The 19172-nt window shown below is 41.3% G+C and overlaps 3 protein-coding genes across 3 annotated transcripts; 2 read left to right on the top strand and 1 right to left on the bottom strand.

Moving 5' to 3' along the window:
* Window positions 1-1391: 1391 nt before the first annotated feature.
* LOC110529606 (exocyst complex component 8) lies at window positions 1392-4032 on the bottom strand. The gene has a single exon (XM_021611961.2). It carries the CDS (start codon window positions 3844-3846, stop codon window positions 1777-1779), a length of 2070 nt encoding a protein of 689 aa, XP_021467636.2. The 5' UTR covers window positions 3847-4032; the 3' UTR covers window positions 1392-1776.
* A 702-nt stretch (window positions 4033-4734) lies between these two features.
* On the top strand, window positions 4735-9469 carry LOC110529207 (sprT-like domain-containing protein Spartan). The gene is given in 6 exon segments (XM_021611331.2): window positions 4735-4866; window positions 5252-6336; window positions 6565-6664; window positions 8220-8348; window positions 8433-8730; window positions 9402-9469. Coding segments are annotated over 5 exon segments (726 nt in total). The 5' UTR covers window positions 4735-4866; window positions 5252-6205.
* A 2783-nt stretch (window positions 9470-12252) lies between these two features.
* Window positions 12253-15526, top strand: LOC110529605 (protein FAM89A). The gene is made up of 2 exons (XM_021611960.2): window positions 12253-12742; window positions 13365-15526. Exons 1-2 carry the CDS (start codon window positions 12491-12493, stop codon window positions 13623-13625), a joined length of 513 nt encoding a protein of 170 aa, XP_021467635.1. The 5' UTR covers window positions 12253-12490; the 3' UTR covers window positions 13626-15526.
* The last annotated feature ends 3646 nt before the right edge of the window (window positions 15527-19172 follow it).

Genomic DNA, 19172 nt, shown 5'->3' with positions numbered 1-19172 from the left:
GCCCGTTTTACGCAGGCGCGCGCGAGTGGGAATTGTTGGCGTTGTAGTCCGAGTGGATCAGTTCTGCAACTGCAGCTTCACAATAAGAATTTCACGTTTATCAACAACAAAAAACTACAACCCCCTTAATCACAGTGAGGAGCCCCAACGTTTGTGAAAAATATGGTCATTGTAGGCTATTTACACATCGGTGATACTAAATTTGTTATTAACCAGTAGGCTGTCTTAAACCATATGGGTAGCAGACGCACCTGCCTGCACATTTCATAGGCTATTGAATGTGCAATGCATGTTGGTGGTGATTTAATTTAATATAGATTTTCAACCTAACCATTTAATTAAATGCTGGATGCATATTCTGAAAATGTGGCACATTTTCCCAGAACGTTTCCCTTTACCTACTGATATGTAGGTCAAGCTATATCTATTCATGATTCACATGTTTTGCATATGCACCCATTGTCCTTGACAAATTGGTTGGCATCCCTGTGAGCACACTGTCAATGAAATGTCCTGTCAGGCATAATTAACTAGTCAGGACAATGTGTTCCCTTGCCCTGATGTGTGCAATGCAGCAGGCTTGGAATAATTTACATCCATTCTGGCATTTTATAAATCAATTGGTCTCAGATTATCTGAGATCCAGTCAAGGGGCTGTCATTTCAAGAGTATAATTGCTTCATACAATGGGAAAAACGCCACAACATGAACAATTTATAACTAATGCTTTGTATGACACAATCCCAAATTAGACTATCAAAATTTTTACTATAGGCTATCTTTGATTTAATGATGAAACATGTATTCCAATGATGCAGGAAATATGGTAGCTGTCAAGATTGCACGCCAGAATTTCTTTCTCCCCAAAATTGTCAATAATATCCATAGCAGTTATTTCAAATGGAAAATAATTGCCTATCGAAGAGCTTGTCACACAAAATAATATTTATCACCTTACCCTCTGTTGTCTTTACAATGTGAATTGAGTTTGTTACAACAATAATTGAAATATTTTGAATATCCAATCCATTATCCATTTAGAAAATCCTGAGACTTACTATGTGAATTTTGATGCCATGTTAGAAGAATATAATCAGTTATGATGGAAAACATTGAACATAAAACCCCTATTTTATCCAGAAATAACAAAAGGTATTTTTGAGGCTTTGTTCTGAAAATCTTCACTAGGGATATGAAAAAGATTGTATAAGAAGATTATAGTGTCAAAAAAATTCCCTGCCCTCTTGATATTTTGAAAATCATAACACTCAATCGTAGGGTCAACATCCTTTTTCACCATTTGGTTCAGTAATCCTTAGAATTTCCATTGTCTTGCAGAAAGTTAATCAAACAGTATATTAACAAATAGTTTTTTCATTAATTGGACATAATTGTTATAATGCATACACTTTTTATTTTGAAAGATAATTTTTGGGATACCATAGCGATTTTCAGAGGCGCATTCATACAAATCAATAACATTCCTAACTACGTTAAGTTAATACATGGCTTTATGAATCAGTCATCTTATTCCAGTTAGCCTACTATTCATAATGCTATGTCATCAAGCACAGGAAAAATTAGTGAAATTCTTAAACCACAAACTATATCGATGTCATTGTCTTCAACATCACATTCAACAGAAAGAATCATCACGGAATAGCCTATATGACATAGCAGAATACAGATTTCATCAGTTCTGGCCAAAGATTTGAAGTTCAACAGTGGCATCAATACAACAAAAAGTGCTGTTCACAACAGGTTATCATCCACACACTAGACCTGAGACATAGTGCTATCAGGATTGACACGAATGTGCCGTGCACTTTTCCTCAAGTCCTGTAATTGCTTAGCAGGTTTCCCCACTCCTTCCTCAAACCTCTTTTCCACCACAGGGAGGACAGTATCGTGCAGGAAGGAGGCATTTTGGAGAATGAAGGCTTTCTTCTCTGCCTCCTGTTCACACCGCAGGCTGTAATCGACGTGCTGCACAGCCACAAGGATGATCTCCCTCAAGCTCTCCAGCAGGACCATGTGCAACTCTGGGAAGTAGAGCTTCAGCCCCTCCTCCAGGAAAACCATCATCTGTTTGGTGAAGGCCACAATGGTGTAGCTGAGGTTGACCCAGCAGTCATCTCCTGTATACTGATTGAAGCTGCTCATGCCACAGCTGCGCATTTCCTCCTTCAGCTTGGTCAGAGCCTCTGGAGTCATCAGGTTCATCTTCCTCCACATCTCCTCAGAGTTTCGGTGCTTGGTGGCCTCAATGATGATCTCCTTGTAGCTCTGCAGGGCTGCCTTGATGTCTTTCACCAGGAGGGACTGCAACGTGAAGGTGAGGTCCAGGCCAATTTCACTGAGCTGCTTGCAGTGCTCCTTGGCCACCTTGACACACTCAGCAGCAGTGGAGAGGCTCTCCTTGCTGTCAAACACCTGCCCACTGAAGGCATCCACAAACGTCTTCATGGATGAGCGCGACCAGACCACAAATGCAGAATAGCAGCCTGTGTTACCGGCAAAGTCCATCTCAAACTCTTTGGCCGTCTCCAGCAGGCTAGTGAAGAAGATGTTGCAGAGCTTGTGTATGTAGAGCAGAGTAGCCCCCTCAATGCGCAGCTGGCGGATAGCGGTCTGCACAGCAGCGGCTCGGTTCTTCAGGAAGAGCTCACAGGCCTTGGTGGACTGCCCCAGCCGGATTAACTGAGACACTGCCCGACGGGTCGCTTTAGGTCCCCCACGGAGGGAACGGTCAGGAGAGAGCTCAAACACCAGCACCTCCGTCAGCTGTCGGACACGCTCATCCACCTTCACTCTGAGCTCCTTCACCATCGTATTGACAGGCTGGTCCTTCAGGTACTCGTTCAGCTTGTCCAGGAGGTCCACGGCACCTTCAAAGTCCCGTTGGGCAATGCACACGTCCAGGTCCTCGGGAAGCTCCTGGATCCACTCCAATCCCAGATCCACTGCCTCCTCTGAGTCAAAAGGGTTGGTCTCTTCGTCATCAAAAGGGTTGGTCGAGACCAAGACCTCTGGTCTCACAGGTGAATTGGGCAACTCTACCTCTTCCATCTTATGTTTTTCCTTAGTCACTTTATTTTTCTTTGTCTCATCAAGGATCTCCAGCCACTCCTTTTTAATCTTGCTGTTCTCTGCCTGAAATATGCGGCTTTCGGGGAACATCAGGATTTTGAACATGTCCTTCATTGGGGGATGGTCTTTCACGTTGACGATTGCAAAGCTCTCCAGATCATACAGTGCATTGTATTTGTACTTCACTGTACCGTGGCGATTCGCTAACCAGGTGGCAATAAGAAGGCAATCATTCATCAGGAAGGCATGCACTTTTTGAAGTTGTGCCATGTTGTCCACATCATATTCAACCAGGTCGCCATTGTACACTAAATACCTGCCTGGGGTGTCCATAATGTTTTTGCACCCCTCTACTTTCTCAAGCAGTGTAGTCAGTGTTCTCTGTTTCACTTCCTCTGTCTCTTTGGGGAATGCTGCAAGCATCTCCTTTGCCGTTTCATCCTTATCTGTTGAGAGCAAAGACTGGGTAATACTCTCCATGATACTCTTCTGCTCTGTCAAAATATGACTCAGTTGGTACATCTCACTCTCCAGGTACGAAATCTCTTTGGCAGTTTCGATGAACTGTCTGTAATTCTTGTAGACATTTTTCTTCAGGTTTTGAGCCGTTTCATCTGCTAGGGTCTGTATTTTTTGACGATGTTCCTGCAAATCTCTGTCGCCATCAGACTGTTGTGAGAGATGCTTGACATAATTTTGGGGGTCGAAATTAGCTGATTCCAATTGCTTGCGCAGTCTGTTCGCCTGGTCTGTCATCTCCAACGTTTTAAGGTATATTCTTCAGATTACAAACATGTGCTAGAACAATAATAATATACAGAAATAGGTGAGAACAACTGCTGACCAGTTTGTTCTTTTTTAAATTTTAGCTGCACAGTGCTAACAGTCAGGAAGAGGGAAATAGGTTAACACCCAAAACGTCACGAGACGTCCGGCGACTAGGTGGCCAACAAAATGTGTATTATGGTCAAAGACTTTCGATTATAATGGCAAGATAATCGAGTGACCGCTCTAACAATCGAAATACATGTCGTTAAAGATGGAAGGCAGACAGAAGGTTGTGAGATCAGGTGTAACCATTATAGCCAATAAGAGGGCAGAAATTCACGTGTACAACAGGCACAACCCGATATAAATACGACACTCTTTTTGACCGCCATAAAAAAATTCCTCACTTGGTCTTATTTTCGTGGACAGATTTTGGGCAGAGTAAACCCTCCCTGGTATGGTTTTAAAAATAAATGCATTGAATCAGAAAATACATGGTGTGCTCAGTCATCGAAGTTGTATTGATATTGAGAGATCAAAATGACAGTCAATATTAGTTTAAAAGTTTTATTTTATTTCAGTGTAAGTGTTATGCAAAATCCCGAGTAAATGTTTAGTTGGACAACATTTATTCGCGAGTGCTACTGTAGCGTGTCATCACTAGTTACTTCAGCCACAAAGTCTTAACTCCGCCTATTTCTACAATTTATTTTTCTTGAAATGTGATTTTTAAACCTAACCATAACCTCAGCCACACTGCTAACTTTATGCCTAACCCTAAATTAATGTCTGTAAAAAAGAAATATATATATATATAGCCACTTTGACTTTGTGGCTGTGGTAACTAGTGAAATCTCAGTGGAGGACAACCTATCCCAGAATTCCCAAAAGCACCATAGACTGAAATTACACATATTTTGAACAAGCGAGAATTTTATGTAGTTTGTGCTGTTATCTACCTAAAAATTACCAACATTAATCTATATTTGACTTAAGCTGGATATTGAGGTAAGCTTACGTAGATAACAATAATATTTATCAGACCACGATGACAGTCATCTGAGTGTTGGTAAAGTAAAGCGCATTCATTAGCTAGCTAACGTTATATAGCTAGCTAGTTAACGTTATAGGTCAACGATATTTTAGTCAGTACTACCAATCTAACTCTACTATACTGAACAAAAATATAAACGCAACATGTAATGTGTTGGTCCCATGTTTCATGAGCGGAAATAAAAAGATCCCCGACATTTTCCACACGCACAAAAATGTGAATTTTGTGCACAAATTTGTTTACATTCCTGATAGTGAGCATTTATCCTTTGCCAAGATAATCCATCTACCTGACAGGTGTGGCATATCAAGAAGCTAATTAAACATGATCATTACACAGGTGCACCTCGTGCTGGGGACAACTCTAAAATGTTCTGTTTTGTCACATCACAATGCCACAGACGTCTCAACTTTTGAGGAAGCATGCAATTGGCATGCTGACCGCAGGAATGTCCACCAGAGCTGTTGCCAGATAATTGAATGTACATTTGTCTACCATAAGACGCCTCCAATTTCGTTTTAGAGATTTTGGAAGTACTTCCAACCGGTCTCACAACCACAGAGCGGTCTAAGACACTGCATCTCAGTGCAAGAGGCGTCACTACAGTCCCTGGTTCGATTCCAGGCTGTATCACATCCGGCCGTGATTGGGATAGGACGGAGCACAATTGGCCCAGCATCGTCCAGGTTTGGCCGGGGTAGGCCGTCGTTGTAAATAAGAATTTGTTCTTAACTGACTTGCCTAGTTAAATAAAGGTTTTAAAAAATCTATATAATATCCAGCAACTTCACACAGCCATTGAAGAGGAGTGGGACAACATTCCACAGGCCACAATCAACAGCCTGATCAACTCTATGCGAAAGAGATGTTTTGCACTGCATGATGCAAATGGTGGTCAATACCAGGTATGGACTGGTTTTCTGATCCACACCCCCAACTCTTTTTTTTAAGGTGTCTGTGACCAACAGATGCATATCTGTATTCCCAGTCATGTGAAATCCATAAATTAGGGCCTAATTTATTTCAATTGAAGGATTTCCTTATATGAACTCTAACTCTATAAAATCTTTTGAAATTGTTGCATGTTGTGTTAATTTTTGTTCAATGGAGCTATCCATCTAACTTGAATTATCTTTTCAACACCAGTAGCTAGCTAGTTGAACAGGGACAAAGATGTTGTGCTTGCCATTCAGCTGCAGGAGCAGTTTGACTTTGAGGCATCCTCATACACACCAACTGATGATAACTATGGCTAAACCAGCAAAAAAATGAAAGTTGAGTCTAGCAGCAACGATGTCATTCCCTATTTATGTCCATCTTGACCCAAGTCCAGATGTGAGGGCAATGCTTCTGGAGTTCGATGACACGTTCTTCGGGGGAAAGCTCAGTGGTGTAGAAGTCAAATGGAGCCCCTGAATGATACTGTAAGTCTGAACGATTCACAGTGTTGTATCAACCATCTGATATGATAAATGTGTCTATGATTATATCTCATACATTAGATTAATAGCTGCCCATCAACTGTCAGAATTTAAAGCATGTGGGAACGTTGGCTGTCATGGCTATAACTGGTCAATGTGATTGTTTTCCTGTGGTTCATTTTTCATTATTCAAGATTGTATAAAGTCTCTTTATACAATCTTCAATTGTAGGTATGCAGGTGTGTGTTCTTACGAAGGAAGAGGTGGACTGTGTTTTATTCGACTCAGTGAGCCTTTACTGAAACTTAGACCCCTTTGGGATCTTGCACAGGTACTTTGACTAACCAACCTGAACCTTTTCAGATTGATGGCAATTGTATAAAATACAGTTGAAGTCGGAAGTTTATATACACTTAGGTTGGAGTCATTAAAACTTGTTTTTCAACCTCGACAAATTTCTTGTTAACAAACTATAGTTTCGGCAAGTCGGTTAGGACATTTACTTTGTGCATGAGACAAGTAATTTTTCCAACAATTGTTTATAGAAAGATTATTTCACTTCTAATTAACTATATCACAGTTCCAGTGGGTCAGAAGTTTACATACACTAAGTTGACTGTGCCTTTAAACAGCTTGGAAAATTCCAGAAAATTATGTCATGGCTTTAGAAGTCATGGCTTTAGAAGTGATAGTCTAATTGACATAATTTGAGTCAATTGGAGGTGTACCTCCCTTTGCTTGACTTCATGGGGAAATGAAGAGAAATCACCCAAGACCTCAGAAAAAAATTGTAGACCTCCACAAGTCTGGTTCGTCCTTGGGAGCAATTTCCAAACACTTGAAGGTACCACATTCAACTGTACAAACAATAGTACAGACGCGTTCTGTCTCCTAGAGATGAATGTACTTTGGTGCGAAAAGTGCATATCAAACCCAGAACAACAGCAAAGGACCTTGTGAAGATGCTGGTAGAAACAGGTACAAAATGATCTATATTGACACTAAATATCGAGTCCTATATCGACATAACCTGAAAGGCCACTCAGCAAGGAAGAAGTCACTGCTCCAAAACTACCATATAAAAGCCAGACTACAGTTTGCAACTGCACATGGGGACAAAGATCGTACTTTTTGGAGAAATGTCCTCTGGTCTGATGAAACAAAAAATTGAACTGTTTGGCCATAATGACCATCGTTATGTTTGGAGGTAATAGGGGGAGGCTTGCAAGCCGAAGAACACCATCCCAACCGTGAAGCACGGGGGTGGCAGCATCATGTTGTGGGGGTGCTTTGCTGCAGGAGGGACTGGTGCACTTCACAAAATAGATGGCATCATGAGGTAGGATATTTATATGGATATATTGAAGCAACATCTCAAGACATCAGTCAGGAATGTAAAGCTTGGTCGCAATGGGTCATCCAAATGGGCAATGATCACAAGCATACTTCCAAAGTTGTTGCAAAATGGCTTAAGGACAACACATTCAAGGTATTGGAGTGGCCATCACAAAGCCCTGACCTCAATCCTATAGACAATGTGTGGGCATAACCCGAAATGTTTGACCCAAGTTAAACAATTTAAAGGCAATGCTACCAAATACTAATTGAGTGTATGTGAACTTCTGACCCACTGGGAATGTGATGAAAGAAATAAAAGCTGAAATTAATAATTCTCTCTACTATTATTCTGACATTTCACATTCTTAAAATAAAGTGGTGATCCTAACTGACCTAAAACAGAATTTTTACTATGATTAAATGTCAGGAATTGTGAAAACTGAGTTTAAATGTAGTTGGCTATGTAAACTTCCGACTTGAACTGTATAACGTAAGCAAAGTAGCTGATGTCATTTCTTCAGTATAACTGAAATACCCTGTTATTCCAGACACTTCTGCATGAGATAATCCATGCACTGCCCTTCGTGAGTTAGAACAACAGAGGTCATGATGGGCATGGACCTGAGTTCTGCAAGCACATGGAAAGAATCAACCAAGCCGCTGGAACTGAAATCGCAGTAAGTTATGCTCGGCGTCCCATCAATGTCAACTGTCAGTGTACTTTGTGTTAATATGTCTCTGAATCAACTGTGTTCCACCAGGTCTATCACACTTTCCATGATGAAGTGGATCTCTACCGTCCGCACTGGTGACTGTGTGATGGGCCCTGTCAGACTCGTAAGCCCTACTTTGGATATGTGAAGAGGGTAATGAACCGTGCCCCCTCAGCCCAAGACACATTGTGGGGGGATCACCTACGCTCCTGTGGGGGCACCTATACAAAGGTCAAGTAGCCAGAGGGTTATGGAAAGAAAGTAAAAAAGACAGACAACAGCCAAGGCAAGAAGCCTACAGACAAGCCCACAAGCAAGTGCAAAGCTTCCAGCACATCTACTGCAGGTAATACATGTCTTTTAATCTTCTAATGAGTGCTGAGAGCAGTAATATTATTTGCAATTCAAAATATGGCTTTGTGAGACCCGGCCGCGACCGGGAGGTTTGTGGGGCGACGCACAATTGGCCTAGCGTTGCCCGGGTTAGGGAGGGCTTGGTCGGTAGGGGTGTCCTTGTCTCATCGCGCACCAGCGACTCCTGTGGCGGGCTGGGCGCAGTGTGCGGTAACCAAGGTGGCCAGGTGCACGGTGTTTCCTCCGGCGCATTGGTGCGGCTGGCTTCCGGGTTGGATGCGTGCTGTGTTAAGAAGCAGTGCGGCTTGGTTGGGTTGTGTATCGGAGGACGTATGACTTTCAACCTTCGTCTCTCCCGAGCCCGTACGGGAGTTGTAGCGATGAGACAAGATAGTAGCTACTACAACAATTGGATACCACGAAATTGGGGAGAAAAAGGCGTAAAATTAAAAATAAAAAAAAATATGGCTTTGTGAATGTGTCTTCGTGAATCTATGAACCCTATCTTTTGGTCTCAGGCTCTGGATTACAGGATATAAGGAATATCATTCCATTCAGTGACAAAGGTTTTTTGCTTGGAGGGAGTTCACAGCCACCATCATCAACTCAAAAACCTCTTGTCAACAGTCCTACAAAACCTCTCAATACTCCTGTGTCTCCCAGACCTGTACTGTCTCCTCCACCTCAGGCAACAGCTAAAGGAATCAACTCACCTGAACGGCCAGGTCTGATTATCCCACAGAAGAAGGGGAGCACCACAACTTACATAGCAAGGGGAGCCCATGGTTCCTTCAGAGGACAGAAATGACCAAAAATGTCAGCAAAACCAAGGCATTTTTAAACATCAATGGTTCACCTGCTAGGGTTTACAAACCCAACAGCACTGTGACCAAGCCACATAGTGACTCCTCAGATGCTTTAAAGACCAAACAAAGTTGTGTCCAAGGCCTTGTTAATGCCAAGTGGCTGGAAGTCTGGAACTGCAGCTAGTAGTAGTACCTCCACGGTCTCAAAACCAGCAGCAGAGACCAAAAGGGCATCTTCATCTGTGGGTGGTTTGAACTTTGGGAAACCAGCCACAAACTGCCATTTCCTCAGATACCAGACAGCCATTTCTCTGGTGTTCCGGCCGCATCAAAACCTGGGTCCCCCGAGCCTTACCATTCCAACTATTTCGAAGGCCCTGAAAATCCTAGTAGAGTCAACATTCCAGTTTCTAGGAAGAGGCCTTGGGAAGACTAAACTTCTGCTCACATCTTTGACCATCAACGTCTAGGTGTACAACGGAGGACAAAGCAGCCCCTTCTGCTGTTCAGAACAGCACTGCCAGCTCTGCAAGCCTTAATGTGACCGTCAGCGGCCCAGTATGCCAAGCCAAGGTGCAATAGTCAATAATCAATGCACATTTAGATTCCTGTCTCTCATGAGAACGGAAACGTGAGCTGAAAGCCCAGCAACCATTTTATATTGCAAAACTTTTCACAAGTCTCAGCATAGGTGAAGTTTTAGAGTTTGTTTCCTTGAATTCAAAGCCGATTTTGCTTATAAGTTTAAATGTACTTTCTATCTCATGTAGGACTGCTGTAAGAGATACAGGTTTGAAGTTTTCCAGTTTGACTTTTGCTTGCATCTACTATGTCTTGTAGCCCATTGTTCAATTGTGAAATTCTAACTCAAACTATCCAAATGTTTTAGCGTTGGAAATGTCCTCTCTTAGGAAGAATTGATTTAATTGGTACCACTTCTACTTGATGGCTCAAGGCAATATTGATATGACATAGGCAATTTATATAGTTGCTGCGGTCTTGAATTTGAAATATGTCTGTCTGGTATGCTGATCTGGTATTATAACATTTCACACATGCTTGCTATTCACTGGTATGAATTTTATTTAAATAATAAAATGTTCTTACAATACCCTAAGTATCATCTGGCTGAATGTGCCTTTTCATAGTCCTCCTCAATGTCCGACTACAATGGTAGACTAATGGAAATCAATAAGAGTCTCAACCCTTTCATCATATCACTAAACTAATTCAATTGAAACATAATTCTCGGACACATATTCTTCAATACCCATACATGCTCAGATGCTTTTGAATAGATTTCCTGCCTCCCCAAGGGTGTTGACCACCGATGAGAAATGTCTGTTGATTCACATTCAAAGAGTGCAGGATGGTTTCATGAGGATGTAACTAGACTGGCCAAGAGAGCAATGACAGTTTCCGTAAAGACAAACTTATTGTGCAATTTAATACCGATAGTGCTCTTTTCAAGTACAGTACTATTTGAGTCTGTGGTCTCACATGCATTGAGGAATGTTTATCCTAGAATAAAACCAAGGAATATGTTATTTAGGGAAGGAAAGTGCAGGGGCAGTGGGGTGAGCTAAATGTCATAGAAGAGAGGAAGGTAGCAGAGTTCAAGGAGTCAAAGACCAACAATAAGACCGGCAGCTGTGTCACAACTTCTGCTCCTCCTGACCTGCAAGATACTGAGAACAACCCAGACAATTAGCACAATGACAAATAAGTAGCATATTATTGATTTTAGGAAGAAAACAGACAAAAAAGAGCAGCGCTAAAATTAGTTGCACCCTGTTATCTCTACCCTGTATTTAATGTTTCCTCCGGGGTAAACTGACAATCCTTTCAGCTTGAGTGCAGTGAAAAGGCACCAGCACTCATGTTGATTATGAAGGCTGTATGGGGTAGTCACTAACTGTCCTTGTCTTGACTACACAATTTAAAAACTAATTTTGAGTTCATTTCAACTCATATTGATGCAATGCCAATTCATATAAAATAATCTGTTTTAACTGAGGGAATACATGCATTCTTTAGTTTTTCACATTTAAAATGACGCATGTCAGTTGTTGAGACCTTGCTTTTTCAATTACATCTGCCATTTTTTAGGTCCTATGTGCCTCTGTGGGTTGGGCTTCATCTCTTTGTTGAGGGTCTGTTGTTAGTGAAGAAGGACCATGGATGGACAGCCCACCATCTGTCCTTCATACTGACACCTTTGTTCTGCAGACACATACTTGTCATGATGACCTCACCCACACTCAGTAATGCCTGTTGTACTATTCTCAGTCAATGGTATTCATGTTGCACATGTCAAGTTTGTTTCTTTTCCAAGTGTTCCTTTATCCTAAAGAAAATAAGCTTGAGAACTTTAATTTGATAAAATGTTGAATGATGGCTATTTGGTTCATTATAACTGTCTTCATAATAAATCATTCCACTTAATGTAGAGCTGTTATTTACCTCAGGAATAATGCCGCGTTCATGCGCTAGTCTGAACTAGGAAATTCGGACACTTCCGACTTGCTAACTGGTTGAATGCGGCACGTGTAACGACAACCAGCTTGTAAATCGTACTTTTCCAGGTTTCCTAGTTCCGACTAGTACTTGAACGTGGCATACACCGCATGGATTAGATAGGACCGTCACTCGAACGAACGAAAAACACTTGTATTAGGTTATGAATATTCAACCTCCCTTTCCTGTCCGTCACTGCGGGTAACGCCCAATCAGCCTCGAACTGTGTTAAAGGGACAGGAAGTGCGAGTTAGCCAGAGCTCGAAAGGAGAAGATTACTGTTGTCTGGTGTCAACTGTTACTGGTGTCAACGGCTGTTGCCTGTTGTTTGTCGGAGATGTGCTTTTCATTCCCGAATGTGGTGATTTATAACGACTAAAATTGAAAGTACTATATTTGTTTGAGTGAGAGGGAAAAAAAAGTTTAACGATGAACGGTAAATCTGCGAATGGCACAGCGGGCGGAACACTGGCCTCCATTGAGGGGCTACCCCCACTGCCAAAGAGCCTAAGCGGCTTGCTGAATTCAAGCGGCGGGTCTTGGAGAGAGATGGAGAGGATGTATGCAAAGAAAACCATGATCCAAGACGACCTTAGCCGTGGGCGAAACAATTCCGACAATCTGCTTGCAAATAAACCGGCCAATCTTGATGCGGCTTTAGCACTCCTCCGAAAAGAAATGGTAAGAAGTGAAGGGGAGGTGAACAATATATGATCGCAAACAGAATCGTGGGGGGTTCCTTTTTATGAGGTGAAGTGAGAGTAACAGCTGTTCTGACAGAATCAAGAAATCACTTCGTTACTGTTAATTACTTCATGGTCTAATTAGTATCCTAGCTCTTATGGTCGGCGTTAACACGTAAACCAACAATTTTACACTGGCAGTTGCCAATGTATGTGTTTTAACATTTGCTAGTAACGGTGCCACAACAATGACACATTTATACATTGTTGCTTGTAGAATTTGATAGCCTACATTTATACCATGGCAGCTCTGCCAGTTTGGTTTCATTTGAAAGCCTACACAAGCTATACTCCATTGATTTGTGTGAAGAGGATTAGGAGTATCTCTTTGAAAGTTTACAAATCAAACTTTTTCAGCCTCACTGTAGGCCTATCCTCCGTTGGGATTAATATTTGAACCCATAAATATTTCTGCTTAATTGAGAGAGAAAATTCTAGTTAAAGTCATGAAGCACCTCTGCCAACGTTTGTCTAATTGCTAACGGTTAGGCATAAGTATAGTATCAAGCACCTGTTTGGGAGATCTTAAAATAATTCTGGGGTCATTTTTATCTTTCCAGGTGGGATTGCGTCAGCAGGATATGTCGTTGCTGTGTCAGCTCTGGTCCCTCCATGAGTCAATCCAAGAGTACAAAGGCAGTTGCCAGGATCTCAGCGCCGGGCATGGGATAGAGAACGGCTACTTTGACGAAGATGATGAATACTACCAGGAGACCAGCACAACACCAACTGACCAACCGGAGGGAAGTGAGGCAACATCTCCCAAAAATGGGACAAGCAAGGATTCCTGGCTACAAGACTCTTTTCACATCACCATTTGAGTGACCCAAGAGCTGAGCTGTTTGCTCCTTAGCTTGACTCTACACGTTTGAGGCAATACGCTTTTTATAAAGAGCTGTGCCATGCATTGAGTTTTGCTGGCTTATAGTCCTTTTTCAGCAGACTTTTTTTCATATAAATATATACAGAAATTAATTATTTATTATAAATGTTTTTTCCCTTATTACTATGGACATTTAGTTTTCTATGATTGGGTTGTATGTACTTCCAAGCTCCTTGTCATCTTCACAATGTTTACAGGATTGAAATCCCAGACACTGGGACAGTCTTGATAAACAAAATGGATGGGATTCCTGCCCCTGCAATCAGGGGAGGATATCAACTTTTAGATGGCATGTAGTGGCAGCTGTGACTGGTTTGTGTTGCATAGGCTGGAGAAAAGTATAAAATGCTGGAAATTGCTTACTTCTGGAAGGGTTTAAAAAAACAGGGGTAAAGCATGTGCTTCTCAGAAGCCCTGTTTATGGTGTGCAGACGCCAGACTGTGCTTCCTTTCATAATGTGCTGTGGCTCCATACCTTTTCAGTTAATAGTTCAATGAGACTGGGAAGTCTGCATTGTTGAATTAAGTACAGTTGCTTCCATAAACCTTGTTTTCAATTAACTCAATACAGGGTACCCATTACGAAGTCAAAGTATGTTGACCCCACCAGGACATGCATTTAGTGCACGTATGGCAATGTTGACTAGTCTCCCATAGCCAACTGACCCCTATCTTGAGTTTCTATGCGCACTCAACATTTAATTGCATAGACTGTATCTAAATGATTTAAGCTAGAAATGCATTCTTTAACTTTGACAATTTTGTGTGTAAACTGGTCCACAATTCATGTGCTTCTGGTACGTAAACCAAAGAGTATATTTGATGCTCGTTTGCTGAAATGTATTGGGTTTTTAGGAATGATACTGTAAAATGCAATGCTCTTCCTGATGCATCTAGTCTGTTTACTCTCCGAACAATATATCAAGAATGTTTTATAATACAGGTGTTTGATCTGTTTATGTATGTTTTCTTCACTGATTTAATGCAATTGAACAATATACACATCAGAGGACGATTGGAGGTCATTAACAGCATGCTTTCAAAATGGGGAGTTGAAAGAATGTTCACGGTACCTTCTATGCCTCAATGTGAGTGATCATGTATTGAATTTTCTACCTCCAGCTTCACTGTAAATGTATATTACCGCCACCAGCCGCAAATTGAAAACCTGTATTTAAACAGAATACTTAATCTCCATTTAGTGCCTTTTTTGGTCTCAGACCTTGGTTATTGTTGTCTGTCCCTTCAACTCATAGCACTTTCCTCAACCTGGTCATGTCTTTTTGACAGTCTCATGGCAAACATGTTGTGCACCGCATACTGTAACTCCAGTTACTAGTTCAATTCCCACCTAAAAGGAAACCTTATGTTCACCAGTGTCAATAATCCAAATATGAAATGTACATGAGCATCCTGATTAGTTTCTTTTTCATGTGGCAATATCCAGATGGAAATTGTCTTGATTTCATCCAATCAGAAAGCTGTGTTCTTGTACCACAGTTCATCTCAAGTTGTTGCCTCTGAATCCAAATCTACAGACCTAAAGGAGTCAATATAGGCCTCAAGCCAAGAAAATTAAACATTGATATCAGTCTAGTGGCAAGGTCAAGGTAGATTAATCTGTCATCAAAGGAATAATATATGAATTTCATTTATGAATCTGTGGAGGATTTAAAAATATATTGTGTTCCCTCAGATACAAAACTCAGTGTATTTTGTATCTATTCCTCATGTTTGTTATTTTTCAGCGAATGACCATACTACTGTTTTTGGAAGATTGTTATTATGCTCATGTGATAGCTATACTTATGGATTTAATAAAATGACTTGATACTCCGATTTGTGTGTTATTCCTGCATGAAACTCATTCAATGAGGCAACTGAACACAACTGTCTACTGTGTAGCTCTAAAATTAGCTTTGGCTTTACGGGTCAGCACTCACCACTTTTATAGTGTATTGATCAACCTTAGATCATTGCACTTCCTGAGAGTGAATTTAAATAGTTTAGTTTTATAGCTGCTATAGAGACATCCTTTGTGTTTTGGAGAATTGTTCACTACAACTTATGCTGTTCATTTTAAAAATAAATCTCTTGTTCAAAAGAGGCATCCCTGAAGTTGCTATATCATTTATATCTAAACTCATGAAAAAAAAAGAAGCGACTCTTTTTCAGGACCCTGTCTTTCAAAGATCATTTGTAAAAATCCAAATAACTTCACAGATCTTCATTGTAAAGAGTTTACACACTGTTTCCCATGCTTGTTCAATGAACCATAAACAATTAATGAACATGCACCTGTGGAACGGTTGTTAAGACACTTAACAGCTTACAGACGGTAGGCAATTAAGGTCACAGTTATGAAAACTTAGGACACTAAAGAGGCCTTTCTGCTGACTCTGAAAAATACAAAAGAAAGATGCCCAGGGTCCCTGCTCATCTGCGTGAACGTGCCTTAGGCATGATGCAAGGAGGCATGAGGACTGCAGATGTGGCCAGGGCAATAAATAGCAATGTCCGTACTGTGAGATCCCTAAGACAGCGCTACAGGGAGACAGGACGGAGCTGGTCGTCCACGCAGTGGCAGACCACATGTAAAAACAACTGCACAGGATCGGTATATCCGAACAACAACTGCCCGAGTTACACCAGGAACGCACAATCCCTCCATCAGTGCTCAGACTGTCCGCAATAGGCTAAGAGAGGCTGGACTGAGGGCTTGTAGGCCTGTTGTAAGGCAGGTCCTCACCAGACATCACCGGCAACAATGTCGCCTATGGGCACAAGCCCACCATCGCTGGACAAGACAGGACTGGCAAAAAGTGCTCTTCACTGATGAGTCGCGGTTCTGTCTCACCAGGGGTGATGGTCGGATTCGCGTTTATCAACGAAGGAATGAGCGTTACACCGAGGCCTGTACTCTGGAGCGGGATCGATTTGGAGGTGGTGGGTCCATCATGGTCTGGAGCGGTATGTCACAGCATCATCGGTCTGAGTTTGTTGTCATTGCAGGCAATCTCAATGCTGTGCGTTACAGGGAAGACATCCTCCTCCCTCATGTGGTACCCTTCCTGCAGGCTCCATACTGCTCGTTCTATGCTTGATTTCCTGCAAGACAGGAATGTCAGTGTTCTGCCATGGCCAGCGAAGAGCCCGGATCTCAATCCCATTGAGCACATCTGGAACCTGTTGGATCAGAGTGTGAGGGCTAGGGCCATTCCCCCCAGAAATGTCCGGAAGAGTGGGGTAACATCTCACAGCAAGAACTGGCAAATCTGGTGCAGTCCATGAGGAGATGCACTGCAGTACTTAATTCAGCTGTTGGCCACACCAGTTACTGACTGTTACTTTTTATTTTTACTCCCCCTTTTGTTCAGGGACACATTATTCCATTTTTGTTAGTCACATGTCTGTGGAACTTGTTCAGTTCATGCCTCAGTTGTTCAATCTTGTTATGTTCATTCAAATATTTACACGTTAAGTTTGCTGAAAATAAATGCAGTTGACAGTGAGAGGATGTTTATTTTTTGCTGAGTTTATATGTACAGCTGAAGGTAACATTGTTATTATCTCATACTGAAAACTAAGAAGCAAAGCTTCTGGAATTTGCAGTTTAGGTGAAGTAGAGAGCTATTGCACAATATGGCTATGTAAGTGTTTTCTTATCAGGTCAAGGCTCCGTAGACAAGTCATGTGATCAACACTGGTGGACCCTCAGATAGTTACCCTGTTACTGTATCTTCTCACAGACAGAGAGCAACGGTCAACCATCGTTATAAAGCAACCAATCCGGCTGGGCAGCTAAAATTAAGGCAGATCTGAATGAATCCCCTCTTCACACACTCACACTTCATACACCAGCGTGTGTCCCTTAGAGTACAATATGAGCTACTTGTATTCAAAGGAGAAGTAGGGGTAAATATTGACTAGCATGAAGTAACCCTTTTAGCAGTGGTGGAAAAAGGACCCAGTTTTCCTACTTGAGTAAAAGTAAAGATACCCTAATTGAAAATGACTCAAGTAAAAGTGAAAGTCACTCAGTAAAATCCTACTTGAGTAAAAGTTTTAAAGTATTTGGTTTTAAATATATTTAAGTATCAAAAGTAAATGTAATTGCTCAAATATACTTAATCAAAAGTAAAAGTATAAATCATTTCAAATTCCTTATATTAAGTAAACCAGACAGCACCATTTCTTATTTTTTAAAGTTACGGATAGCCAGGGTCACGCTCCAACAGTCAGACATAATTTACAAACTAAGCATTTTTGTTTAGTGAGTCCGCCAGATCAGAGGCAGTAGGGATGACCAGGGATGTTCTCTTGATAAGTGTGTGAATTAAACCATTTTCCTGTCCTGCTAAGCATTCAAAATGTATCAAGTACTTTTGGGTTTCAGGAAAATGTATTGAGTAGAAAGTAGGTAATTTTCTTTAGGAATGTAGTGAAGTGAAAGTAAAAGTTGTCAAAAATATAAATAGTAAAGTACAGATACCCCAAAAATTACTTAAGTAATACTTTCAAGTAATTTTACTTAAGTACTTTACACCACTGCCTTTTGGAATGCAGCCTGTAGTGAACATGCCTCTGTGCTGGGCTGAGCACCTGTTTAAGAGATTGTGGTAGATTAACATAATCTTGATTGAAAGCAAATCCAAGGTATGTGTAATTCTGCCGCTGGGGTGGGACAGTTTACAACACAAGCAATGGGCTATGTACAACTGGGCTGTGCCAACATTCACAGACCACAAACACACTGCTCACCACAAAGCTTGAGCAATTAATGGGAAATAACACCAATAAATTCCCTTGGTTCTGCTAACGCCAGAAAACTAATACAGCTCAGGAATTTTCAGATGTATCCTTGAAGTTTGGTTTTATTCAGAAATATGATGAACACAAAACTAAAAACATCAAACAATTGTTGATGAACACTTACATTACTGGCAATCAAATATTGTGTGATTAGAAGCACATATGACCTTTATTGTGTCAACAGATGTGCTGTCTGAAACCTTGGTTAACTTGTCCAGAGGGTTTTGAAAAGCTGATTGAGAGTTTACAGCCCAGCTTTGGCACAGAACAGTCAGCCCTCCTTCAGTGATCCTGTCTGACTTTTACTCTCTGAGCCCTGGACCTGGCTGGCACTATCCTCATGAGCTTACACTGAGCTCTTCTTCATCTCCTTCACGGAGATAGAGAATTACAACCACAAATTCTCTATTCTCCATGACATCTTTTGTCCCAATGACTCAAATGTTGTTTCCCTTTAACAGCACATTTATGCACTGGTCTCAACATTCTAATAGCTCTGATGTGATTCTTGTTATACTAAACTGATTATCCAGGCTCATGATCTACCACTACACCAGGTTGAATAATGCTGCACTCACTACACGCTTGCTGGAACACTTTCAGCATGTGTGCTTCAAATCAAATTAATTTACGTAGCCCTTCGTACATCAGCTGATATCTCAAAGTGCTGTAC

Source organism: Oncorhynchus mykiss, chromosome 8, assembly GCF_013265735.2.
Source record: "Oncorhynchus mykiss isolate Arlee chromosome 8, USDA_OmykA_1.1, whole genome shotgun sequence".
NCBI classification, from domain to species: domain Eukaryota; kingdom Metazoa; phylum Chordata; class Actinopteri; order Salmoniformes; family Salmonidae; genus Oncorhynchus; species Oncorhynchus mykiss.
Note: the sequence above shows the minus strand (reverse complement) of the source record. Positions and strands in the feature narration are given on the sequence as shown.

What these genes read in the sequence shown, in the direction of transcription:
- LOC110529606 (XM_021611961.2), bottom strand. Translation starts at nt 3,846, where the DNA reads ATGACAGACCAGGCGAACAGACTGCGCAAGCAATTGGAATCAGCTAAT.
- LOC110529605 (XM_021611960.2), top strand. Translation starts at nt 12,491, where the DNA reads ATGAACGGTAAATCTGCGAATGGCACAGCGGGCGGAACACTGGCCTCC. An exon ending in CACTCCTCCGAAAAGAAATG is followed by an intron (nt 12,743 to 13,364) that starts GTAAGAAGTGAA and finishes TTATCTTTCCAG; the next exon opens with GTGGGATTGCGTCAGCAGGA.